General features: G+C 38.1%; 1 protein-coding gene across 7 annotated transcripts in view; it reads right to left on the bottom strand.

Annotated features, from left to right (window-relative positions):
* RPS6KA5 (ribosomal protein S6 kinase A5) overlaps positions 1-12,738 on the bottom strand; it is a 76,992-nt gene that overhangs the window by 28,387 nt on the left and 35,867 nt on the right. For 3 of the 7 annotated variants that reach the window (XM_027739956.2, XM_039382663.1, XM_039382662.1), the window contains exon 6: positions 3,259-3,342. In XM_027739956.2, the coding sequence (XP_027595757.1) occupies positions 3,259-3,342 (84 nt within the window). Of the gene's footprint in view, positions 1-3,258; positions 3,343-4,077; positions 4,206-11,092; positions 11,114-12,738 lie in introns of those variants that run through there. The other 4 variants (XM_027739959.2, XM_027739960.2, XM_027739958.2 and 1 more) reach the window with 3 other exon arrangements.

Here is a 12,738-nt window from a genome sequence, read left to right on the forward strand (position 1 = left end):
TTAGGTAACCCTGGAGCCTTCTCCAGGCTAAACAATCCCAACTCTCTCAGCCTTTCCTCACAGGAGAGGTGCTCCATCCCTCTAAGCATCCTGGTGTCCCTCCTCTGGACTCGCTCCAACATGTCCATGTCCTTGTCCTTCCTGTGCTGGGGACCCCAAACCTGGATGCAGCACTGCATGTGGGGTCTGAGGGAACTCCAGGTGGGGACCAGACAGACGGAAGAATCCTCTCCCTGGACCTTCTGGTCACACTGCTTTTGATGCAGCCCAGGACACGTTTGGCTTTCTGAGCTGTGAGCACACATGGCCAGCTCATGTTCAGTCTCTCCATCCACCAGCACCCCCATGTCCTTCTCAGCAGGGCTGCTCTTGATCTGTTCACCCCCAGCCTGGACTGATACCAGGGGTGCCCCAATCCAGGTGCAGAACCTCACACCAGTTCACATTTCACCTGTTTGCTCCTTCACTCAGGCCAGTAAGTAAGGATCCAGCACAAAACTTTGGCAGTTTTCTTCATTTTGGTTCCTATTACTTTCCCTACTATCCATTCTGCATGGGCAGCTCCTCATGGGTACAGACACTGCTTAGTTATGGTCATCCAGAGCCAGCGCTGCACCTCAGTGGCCTTAGAGAGATGGACCTTGATAACACATGGGATATTTGGCTTCCCATATATTAATCATATTATTCATATTCTGATACCTCATAACTTACAAAGTATTTCTCTCTTTCAAAAGAAAAGATACTACTACGAATAATACAGGAAGCAGTTTAGTCCTTTCAACAAAATTAATTTAACTACAGGTGTTTGAACTTTTCATTTTTACGGCCATGAAATTTGCAAATCACTGAAACTGAAGTTCTGCTTTACTTATGTTGGCAACATTAATACAATACAGCAAGACAACTAGAGAAATTATGACAATTAGGCCTCTTATTTTAGTTTTTTTGCCTCAATATACACAAAATCCGATGCTTCATATATTCAGACAAAAGTATCTAAAAGAACTAGCTGAAGAAGTCTGTACTGTTACTAATTATCTTTGCAAATACATGATTCTCAGAGAAAATCCCAACAATTTTTTCTTGGCATGTGTTTTTCCAAAAGAAAAGGAGGATCTGTGGAATCAGAAATTGAACTTTAAAAAAAATACTGAAATGTTAGACAAGTCTTTTAGACAAACAATGCAATAATCTAGAAGAGATTACAAATCCTAAACATTGCTTTAGTATGCTATGCTCTTATTAATCAATTTAATTTTCTCTTTTTGCAAGGTTTTTGAGTTGCTAGATATGCAGTAAGTATAAAATACACTAAAAACCACCTAACACAACAACACATGACATTGCCAATGGTAAGGTAATGAGTGTGTGGTGAAAAGAACTAACATCACATATCTAACTGCAAAATCACCCTTATACATCAGCTAACATTTGGTATTAAACTGTGAAGCTATGCCTTATATTCCATATATACTGTATGATTCTGCACTACATCTAATGAAAGTATCAGATAGAAACAAAGATAACAGAACAGAGAATCTTTCAATCAGTAACAAGATTGAATTTATAAGCACTTGAAAAGCCAGAATCATAATTCAAGGTGACTGACACATTGGAGAGATGCTCTGAAAGTGGCAAGACTAAACTAGGAAAGAGAGTACAAGAAAGAGCTTCAATTCATATGTTTTTAAAATTCCATTTTTAATAACAACTGGGCAAGCAGAACAGTAGAAAAAGATGCAGAGGTTATAGTGGAATCCAAAGTAGGTGTGAGACAATGACTAAATGAAAAGACAAAGCACATTCTATTTTATGTTTAGTAGAAGAATCAAGGAGGTAATGATCCTGCTGTACTTCAAATTGCCAACTCCCAGCTCAAACACTGTGCCCGCTACAGTGCTCCCTACCTGAATGCAAACTCAGACCAAAAGAATTGTAGAATTCATAGAGAAGTATGGGTTTCCCTTTCCCCATCCTCGACGTGGGGGAGCCCAGCTCTAGTTCCTTCTCCGCCTGAAGAACCATTTCCAACGTCTTGTGGGACGGGGAAGGGGAACTCCATACACAGGGTTTTTCAGGCCCCGAGCCTGGAGGGGAGAGGTGCCCTCCCCTCCCCCCACCACCCACGTGGCTCCATGGCAGGCACAGAGACAGCACACCGGCGTGGAGAGGAGGCAAGAGAGAGTTTATTGTTGGGAAGGGGTTTATAAGGCTTTTAGGAGGGTCAAAGGGGAACCAATCACGAGTTCAGGGTCACACAGAAAAAACCATCAGGTAAAGGGTCAACAGCCAATAGGAAGGGGTTTAACAAAGGACCAATGGGACACCTCAGGACACCTTTCCCAGGACACTCCTGCATGGGAGATAACAGTTGCTGTGGGGGGTATTGGGAAGAAGAAACACGTGTTTGCAAAGGGACCACAAAGAGCCATTTTAAAACATGTTTAAACAAGTTTCTCATCAGGTATAGTGCTACAGAGAAGGAAAAGAAAGAACCTTTTCAGGCAAAAGTCAGACTTTTCCAGTTCTTAAACAGGCTGCGATAAGAGGAACTGTAATCAACTACATTCCATGGTCCTCAACAGAAAGACAAGTTAACTCAGTTTACAGCAGAAGAACCACAGGGATTAATCTTCGAAACTTCCCAGTATAGTGAGCAATCCAAATAATTTATCTGTGAATATTGTAGAATTATTTTGGGGGATAGGGTTTTTTATTTGTTTCAAATTACATCTGTAAATTATTGTTGTCTTGATCTTTCCTATCAATTACTGACACTTTAATAAAATAATAAAACCTGAGCCACAAGCCAAACAATTAATTTTTACATTATGAGAACATTTATAACATTAATAATCCATTCCATACTTCAATGTAGATAACAGATTTCTCTGATGTCCAATTTAAAACATATATCAGAATTAACCACAAACCAGTCATTTTTCCACTCTGAACTAGTATTTATGTAAAGGGAAGTGTCAGCTAAGTTTATTGCTCCACTGCACATTTAGAAAAAAATTTGAACAGAACACAAATAAGCCTCAATACCTTTATAAATATATGTCTTTTACTTAAGATTAAAAGAAGAAAATACACCAACAGACAATTGAAGATACAGGCAATAATCTATTTTAGGACAACCTGAAAATGCATGCTTAAATAAGACACTGTCACATTTTACAAAAAAATCCTCAAGCTGAACAACAATGTTGCCTAAAGAATTAGTTTATTTTCAGTAATAAAATTAGAACATACCTTATCATGTCCTGTGTCTCCTCCTCTTACAATATCTGGAGCCATGTATTCTATTGTTCCACAGAAGGAATACGCTCTTTCATTCTAGCAAAAAAAAAAAAAAAAAAAAAAAAAAAAAAAAAAGGAAAAAAAAAGAAAAAAAACAAAATTTACAAACAATTATATTATACAAATCATATGGGACAGATACGGCTAACAGTTCCAAGATGCTGGCAGCAATTCTTCTCCAAATAGCTCAGAACTGCTAGCTAAATAATATTCCATCATATGTAGAGATGTATCACATAATGCTACAGAATACTTAGTCTTCTACAAAAAAATAAAATGTCATAGGTTTGTGTTGCAGTTTAAGATAAGTACATAAAAATTAATGTATCAATATTAAAAAAAACTTTCCCCTAAGTCTAAATCATCTATACATTTCAGAACGACATAAAATTCCCCAAAGTGATATACATACACATTCTGAAGGCTGCAATATCAATACTCTAGATAACAAATGAAAGCTTTCCATTAAAAAGAGAATTTCATTTTAAGATGTACAATTTGACTAAACTGGATACAAGATCCTGTGGGTTCCCCATATTTAGGAATTCTTTATGACCTCTAGAATAAAGACATTTTTTTTCACAACACACACGTATATAAAACAGAACATTCTCTCAAGAAGAGACTGGGAGAGAGACAAGAGAGAGAAAGAGAAAGGCAGACAGAGTTGTAAATTTAATTTTATTCTATGAACTGAATTATTTTCTTGATTATGTTCAAAACTAAGCTGCTTTCACAGGCATGTATAATTGTTCCCTGTTAGCGATTTACCTTTGAGGTCAACATGAGGTCATGCTGTACCTTGCTAATGACGAAAGGACATGTGTTTGGGCCATGCAACATTGTTCCTCCCTTATCCTTCAAGCTTCTAGCATTTTGGGGAGAGATCCTGATAGGTCCTTTAAAGAAGAGTGTTCAAAAAAGCAAATATTTCAAAAGTCAGGTTTTACATTTGTAGATTCAGATCTGGAGTTTAAAAACAGGTGCTATATAAGAGACTACCCTAATGAGAGGAAGCTTCTAAAAGTAGAAACAGTGCTCTGTGCTACCCTGAGGCATAAAAATTAAACAGTCCAACAGCATATTATTAAACTGTATTTCTTAAAATACATATACTGTGACTGGTTTTTTGGGGTAAAAGTCTAAATTCAAAATAGTTATAAGGCCTCATTTTGTTCAATAATAACTTGAAATATTAACTTGAAACAAAACCATATAATAATGAACTTTTCACGACACTTTCTTTTGACACAACTATTGTTGCTCTTTGATTTATCTTTTCCAGTATCTGTTATCTTAAAGAAATATAGTGTAATAAAAAGTGTAAACAAAGAAAAATGTCAGAAATTCCTAGCCCTCCATCAGCCAATCTAAAGCTATTCAATGTCTCTGTTAATTTTTTTTCCTTCAGCTGCAAGGGAGGGAGCAGGAAAGAAGCGGAAAAAGGAAAAGGAAAAGGGGAGTGAAAAATGCAGGAAGAAACTGTTCTTCACTTGCTACCTCTCCAAAGAGTAAAGATAATGCAGCCAAACTGAGATTATCAAAACAACTGCCTGAAAGCAAAGCATTCTGACTCAACTACAGATTGTACAGCATCTTATGAAGGCAAATCTGTGTCAAAGTTGGGACTTCAAAACACTCCAAGTCATAAAATCTGGATACGTCTTTGTTAGAAACCTCTGTTTATGTTCTGTTTTATTAAGTTACAGGCCTCATCAACTACGTCTAGCTGTTACTTACAAAACACAGTTTTTACAGTATTAATTTTCACTAGGAACGTTTATGTAAATTTATCATTGGTAAATATGCCTCTTAAGGGACTCACTAATAGTTTTTGCTTTTACGCACTCCACGTGGGCTTAAAACTTTTCAAAGGACGTTATCTCCGATACCAGTTTCATTTTTTGTCCTGTTCTGATCTCCCACATACATGAGACATGGACATACTGGAGAGAGTCCAGCAAAAGCCACAAATACGATTCAGGGACTGGAACATATGAGGAAAGGCTGAGAAAGCTGGGACTGTTCCACCTGCAAGAGGGAAGCCTTAGGGAGATCTCATCAACGTACATAAATGCCTAAAGGGAGCATGCAAAGAAGAGGGAGCCAGGCTCTTCCCAGTAGTGCCCAGTGACAGGACCAGAGGAGGAAACACATTTACTGTGAGGGTGACTGAGCACTGGCATAGGCTGGGCACAAATGTTGTGGAGTCCCTCTCCTTGGAGATATTCAAAAAGCTTCTGGATTGGTTGTGAGCAACCAGCTCTAAAAATGACTGTGCTTGAGCAGGGGGTTGGACCAGATGACCTCCAGAGACTCCTTCCAACGTCAACCACTCTGTGATTACGTCACAAAACATAAGTTGTATTTCAACAGTCATTTGTGAAAGCACATTTCACTCACAAATCAAACATGCAGGCTCCCCTCATCCCAATTTCAAAAACTACAACCTCCTCCAAATTTACATTTCATTAAACTTTATAATATGAATCTAAATTCCAGAATCTACATTATTAATACTTTCACATTATGAGATATAAGACAACAAAGGATGTTATTAAAAAACAACTGAACCTGGATTACTTACAGGTGAATTCTCACTGATCATGCACATCTTGCAAATACTTAAGCTTAAGAAATTTTTTGCCTAACACAGAACGTTCATTTTCTTCCTTCACTCAAGCATGCCTGCCTTAAACACCGTAGTTTCCTCTTCTGGGTTACAGAACAGCTAGCAATCAGACACTAATGGATGGAAACAGAAGTGTGGCTAACCCATCACTTATAACTCAGTATGACAATATTGACCCTGTCTTTGAAAGGCTGTCATTATGTTTGTTCCAAATCAGCAAATCAGTTCTTTGATGTTTACAGATAATCTAGAGATAAGTCTTAGTCTTCTAGCACACAACAGATGGTTATTATTTCTTTTTCTTTACCAAGTTCAGCATCATTCCTCAATGTTTATGCAATAACATATCTTTTAATAAAGGTAAATGAAGTGGCTACTTCAAACCAGTTATCCGCTTAAGAGAGCACTAACTTTTCATGAAGCCACCAATAGAAAGAGAATTTTGTTAAGATTCTTGATCAGTGAACATAGAAAGGTTCACATGGACAGTAAGGCAGTTCACTTTGTTAAACCATCTCTCTGTTAAATTAGAAAAACATAGTAATATTCCCTTACTACTTTTTCTTCGAGATGAGCTACACACTGTCATGGCGGATGTCCCAATTTGTTACCAGACTGTTTCTAATAAACACTGTAGTACTACACAGAGAGCAAACTTCAAAATTTCTCCATACTAGCTATGGCAATATAAAAAAAAAAAAATAGCACACTGCCCTCTTTATGAGTTCCTTGCAATCATTCTGACTGATCCGAGCTGCCTAGTGAAATGTAACTGCTTTAACTTGCTAGGGCACTTTCAGTACCACATCCGTGTGAACGCTGGTCTTTTCTCCAGATTATTTATTTTAGCATCCCATTTTCCTCCCCCTTCATCAAAAAAGAAAGGGCACTGAACAGTTTTAGTACAGAGAATTAGATCTCTGTGGCTGTCCAAGATGGAGATTTGTAATGCAGATTAGGAAGACAGTCACTTCACAAAAAAAAAACCTACCTCAGACTTCGCTAAGACTATCACAGCTGACCTTCACAGCGTGACACCAATTACCTAGCTCCAAAATTCAATCAAAAGTACTGACAGAGGGATGGCAGTCTTGCACCATCATGTTCTTGATGATCCTGTGGTATCATCACTTGGTTCTGCTTTATAACCAAGGAATGGTAGGCAGGCATTTGAAACTACGCGAAGTTGTAGAAAGCAACATCAAGTAAAAAAAGCACATTAATTGCAACAAAAAAAAGCAAAAGGATGAAACTCCTTTTTGTTGCAGAGACTAACCAAATTTGCCACATCTACAGGAAAGCCTGACTGATGGAGAAACAGTCACCAGTGTCATGTAAGGATGTGTCCTTTAGAGCACACATCCTCGTCTACAGCAATGCAAATTCATTTTAGCAACATATGCAGTGGTAGGTCAGACAGTTATTAAGCCTAGTAACTGTTCAACAGGTTCTAACAGAGTATGTGGGACAAGAACTGCAATTCCAAAGTGAATCACAGGAATTAGATGAGACTTCAAGACAGCCAACGTATCACTCATGCTCAACATGCTCCTAAAAGGCTGATCTCTACTGTGCCAAACTGCCTTTTTGCAGCCAGCTCTTTAGAAAAAGGGCTATTCCATTATGTCTTATTTAAGAAGATACTGTGCTGGAAGGATGGTGTTAGTTTCTAGTGCCACTAAACTCACAGCCCAGAGGCACTGAAAATGTGTGATTCAATGTTCTAACAAATCAAAAAATGGCATGGAATCTGGGCAAAGAAATAGTGACAACAGATTCCGGACAGGTGTTTCCCAACACCTATGAGGTGAAGGTCTGCATTATTTTATCACGTGCACACAAAGGTCTGCAGCTGAGAAACAAACTGTTTTTTAATACCTGGTTGAAGACATTTTCAGCTAGGAGGACACAGGCAGACAACTGTCTGAGTGCCAGGCCTAAACTAGTATTTGTAAAAAAAAAAAAAAAAAATTCTTAGAGTAAAGGACATGATCCCAAGGGATTGTTACATAGTACTCCTTCAATAAGCAGAGAACATCATTAGTTCAGGGTCTCAAAAAAAAAAAATCAAGTTAATTTTCCTCTTGAAAGGAAAACTGATCTTGCAAGATCTGCATAGTTGGAAAGTGCATCTTGTGATTGTCATGCCTACTCATAGCATGGTAGACAGGGAACCCAAGTCAGATTGAATGAACGTACAAAGAACAGCTTTTAGAACACCAAAGCAGCCCTAGAGTAATAAAAGATTACGTACAGTGAAAGATTCAAGACTAAAGGAGGCAAGAGGAGGTTTAGATTAGACATTAGAAAAAATTCTTAATGGAAGAGATTTTCAAGCATTGGAATAGACTGCTCAGGGAATTGGTGGAGTCACCATCCCTTGAAGTGTTCAAAGAAATGTGTGGATATGGCATTTGAGGACACGGTTTAGTGGTGAACATGGTGCTGATCCTAGCTTGACAGTTGGACTCAATGGTCTTCAAGGGCTTTTCCAACCTTGACAATTTTATGATTCTAAGGGCTGATGTGTTGAGTACCTTCTGAGTCAATGACATCATCATTACGCTGCTACTGAGCACTAAACAAAGTAAGGTTTCTGTTAAACTTCCGCAGGTAACTAAGTTACATAAAGAGAAACATACCGTCCATACAAACATTAAGCACAAAATGCACCCATCTGTTGCCAAATTAGCTGTTTGCATAAAAGATAGACTGAGCAAACAGGAGCATGCCATTTGACCACCGGAAAAATAGAAACAAAAATAAAAACAAAGATCAAATGAAGTCTTAAGAACCCATAAGATTTTGTTTCAGAGGCCTAGGGAACAAACCAAACACACATCAAAGCAAAGCATCCCAAAAAAATCATGAAGGAAGACTACGGAGGTGTGAATGCTGGAAAGGGTGAGTTGAGACAAAGCTATCTACCAGAATACTAACAGAGTTAGTGACATAGGTAAAACAAAACAAAAAAAACCCCACACCTGCAAAGAACAACCAGATGCCTATCTAGAGTATCTGGCTTAGAATACCGAGGTATACTGCAAGTACATTGTTCTACACGTGTGCACAAGCCTAACGGGAGCATCTATTTGCCATACAAATATTGCTTTGGGAAAATGCTTCAGCGTTTGAGCACTTGTAATTTTAATTCCAAAGTGTGACTGCAAATGTGGAAAGCACTCAAGTGTCTTAGCACAGTTATTCTACCATTTGAAGATGTATTATTTAACATTTAATTATATGGTCTTTGAAGTACTTCTTCAACTTTATGAACTGCATCCAAACAATACATACCACTGCTCCAACAGACACTTGGGTCCAACAGTCCTACAGCTTATTTTATTCACAAGTGTTTGTACAAACATAATTTAGCCAGAGGGTCAGCCAAGTATTCACTGAATCCATCCTTTTCTGCATTGAAAATTAGGACCCACTTCTCCAACTACATGAAAGGTCACCTTTGAAACAGAAAGACTGCTTGTGTTCTCCAACTATTTACAGTGTAAATACTTTGTTCTTAACTGTCCCTACTACCCTGAATATTAGATATGACACATTCTGAAACTGTAATACTATGACATTCCTTCAAACCACGAAACTTGACTCCTTAAATAATTTTTTTAACTTGTAAAAAATAAATCAAACCAAAGTTACTCTTCCCCAAATGTTCTTCAATAGTGTATGTATTTTCCAATGGGAGTTCCTTGCTAATAGAAGAGATGATAGGATACAGTTAAAAGGTTTGGTTAAAGCCTAGAGTAAATAAGTTCTAGTGTAAGAATTTCAAGAAATGAAAACTACATGATATAAGGAAAAGAGACTCCTCAGCTATTAAATTGGCTTGGACTAACTTCCTTGCATTCCATATTCATATAAAATATTCTAGGAACATTGTCACATAGCTCAAGAATTACTCCTTTAGCATAGTTAGTATTAAAAAAATGACAACAAAACCAAAATCTAGAAACACTAAGTATTGTTGGGCCAAAGAACACAAAGACGGCCTCTAGAACTGGAAAGTCAGAGGTAGTCTCTGATAGCATGTATTTCATCTGTCAGCAACAACTCTGGGACTGTGCAGCACCGAGTGCCAGAGAGCAAGAGTGCAATAGCACGTAAGAGAACCAGGTAGCCAGACGGAAGCTCACTGAAGGCATTTAGGGCTGCTCTCAGGACTGATTCTCTGGAAGTCCACTAAAAAACTCTTCAATCCAGACAAGAATTACTTATGGGTTCTTGTCACACTTTTGTTATGGAGAAATAATCAAATTACTATGCATTTTTGACTGGGTTCTTCTATGGTTTTCAGCAACATTCTTATGGTAGTCCTATGCTTGTCCATACTCGTTAGCTGACAAATTAAATTTCTTCATTCACTTAATCTGACCTCATCATTATGAAGGTTTCAAAATGTTACGACCTAACAAGACAAGAGGAATGCTTCATTGCTGGAGGTACTCTGAAAACACATAACAAGTTTAAACAAGGTATTAAATCTAACATAGCTATGGTCTTTCCACTCAGTGAAGGACAATTCCCCCTTTATTGCATGAGTAGTAAAATTATCCATACCAACTTTCAGATCAGGTATATAGATGAAAAATCAAACTTAGGAAAATCACAACTTACCTAAAACTCTATGTATAGTGAGGTTTCTCTTTTAGCAACCTAACAGGTTTCATATATTGGATAAATGCAAAACTGCTTGTAAAGTTCCTCAAATGACTATTTTGTGGTATGATTATTAATACACTAACCGTACCTAAGAATTCTATTTCCTAAGTAATGCTTCTGAGCAGAAAACCCACAGATCAATTTCTATTACTTCTCATATGGTCTTAACTTTGTATGATGAAGCGTGCCCTCTCCATTGCATCAGCTACAAGAGCCTAGCAGACGAAAAGTCAGTCGTGCTCAAAAAACACACATGGTATCATTCTCTCATGAAGGTTCAGCGTGGCAACTAACATCCCTATTACACTCTCCTGAAGGCATTACCAAAAAAAAAAAAAATATGTGCAGGAGAGTAATGCTGCTGCAGAAGATATTAAGTATCTACCTTTGTATTAGAGTATTTAACAGCTACTGGAACTAATTTAAATTGAATGTACAGAGGTCCCAACACTCTGCATAAATACTTGTAATTGCTACCTGACTTGGAGTGGAACACTTCACTCAGTGAGGAGGAGGCCATCCCAAACGCCACCTGCATGATACACTTCCACAGATGGTCTCGCTCAAGGAGGGTAACGCAGAAACACAGACTCCAATTCGGAACTAGAAATGGCAGCAAGAGATAATAGTACTGGAAACACACTAACTAGGCAGTGAATCCTTTTGAAGAGTAACACTAATGTGTTTTCATGAAGGTCCTGAAATGTCTTTGTGTTCATATTTATCAATATCAATGTAATATAAATAGCTTCAGCCACAACAGTATGGCAATTGACCCTTCTATTTTACTTTTTTCTTAGTAAACAAGGAAAAACATTTTAAACAATATACACTAAAATGTCCTCTCTAATAGTTTATTTTATTCAATGCATATTTGGAAATTGACTGTGAGGCCATTGAAGAAAAAAGTAACTATTTAGAAATACGCAAATTCAGACAGGGGAGGCTATAAAGGATATATTATGCTACTGCATTCAGGAATAAGACTTAAATAGATGTGAGGCCACCTAAAGAATTTCACAGGTTATCAAACTAAATCATATTCTCATCCTTTCAACAGCAACACAAAATCCATTTCTTAGTCTCCTCAAATGACTAAAGTGGTACATCATTTATAGGTATGAATAGATGCCAGTGTTTGTACTGTGCCACAGAATTCTTGCTGTTGCTCTTCATTTGACTAATTCGGGGATATATGCTGAAGTGAAACTATCTTCCTTAATTGCCTACACCTCTGAAAAAATGCTTCAAGTCCCAAGTTGTCTTTCTTCCTTTATTAAAGGTACTTCAAAGTCACAGTTCCAGGCTGCATTAGACCCTCTCTGGGTTCTATCAGTAGTGTTTCAAATAGCAACAGTGAGGAATTAAAAAAAAAAAAAAAAATTTCTAGAATACAAGAATCAGTATCATTATTGTTCCTATTTTGTACATTTGTGAGTGTATGCAATCAGAGTCCTGAAAGTCATAACTTAGGGCTTGGCTACAAGCATAAATAGTGAAAACTTTCCTAGGATAATTATATCAGAGCCCTGAGCTTATCAACAGGCTCCGCAATCTTTTTCCCCAATTCTAGGGGTTAAGGTATCTCTGCTTAAGACCAATGCTGACAAAATGGAGCTGAGTAACCTGTGTGGAACCTTCTCAGGGGCCTCCTCCACCTTCAGCTGGGAGCAGAAGTTCAGGCTCCCATTCTTGATCCTTATGTCAGCTGTGCTGTAGGTATGTCTTTACTTGGCTGTGTACCTCACTGATCCTGATCCACCAATTTCAAATCCTGGCTTGTCCTCAAGCCTCTCTCCTCACAACAAGCTTTTCTGATAACCACAGGACTGTTGCCCAAGCCTGTTTTTCTTCCACTAGACTTGCTCTGATCTTCCCGTTTGGCAACTGTGGGATTGCACCACTGGTCAGTGAGGTACTGACCTGTACCTGCCTTGCTGCAACCCTTAGCTCCCAGCTCACACTAATGCATGGAGCAATCTCCCCGTCCTGCTGCTTCCTGACAAACTAGTCAAGAACCACAGTTCTTCCAGAAACAGCTTACAAGACTGAAGAGCTTAAGCAGTTGAAGAGTTCAGCAGTATCACACAGATTATCTCACATCAGCTATCAGCAAAATGGCT

Source organism: Pipra filicauda, unplaced genomic scaffold (assembly GCF_003945595.2).
Source record: "Pipra filicauda isolate LSUMZ 115617 unplaced genomic scaffold, ASM394559v2 scaffold27_size4233163_pilon, whole genome shotgun sequence".
Lineage (NCBI taxonomy): Eukaryota > Metazoa > Chordata > Aves > Passeriformes > Pipridae > Pipra > Pipra filicauda.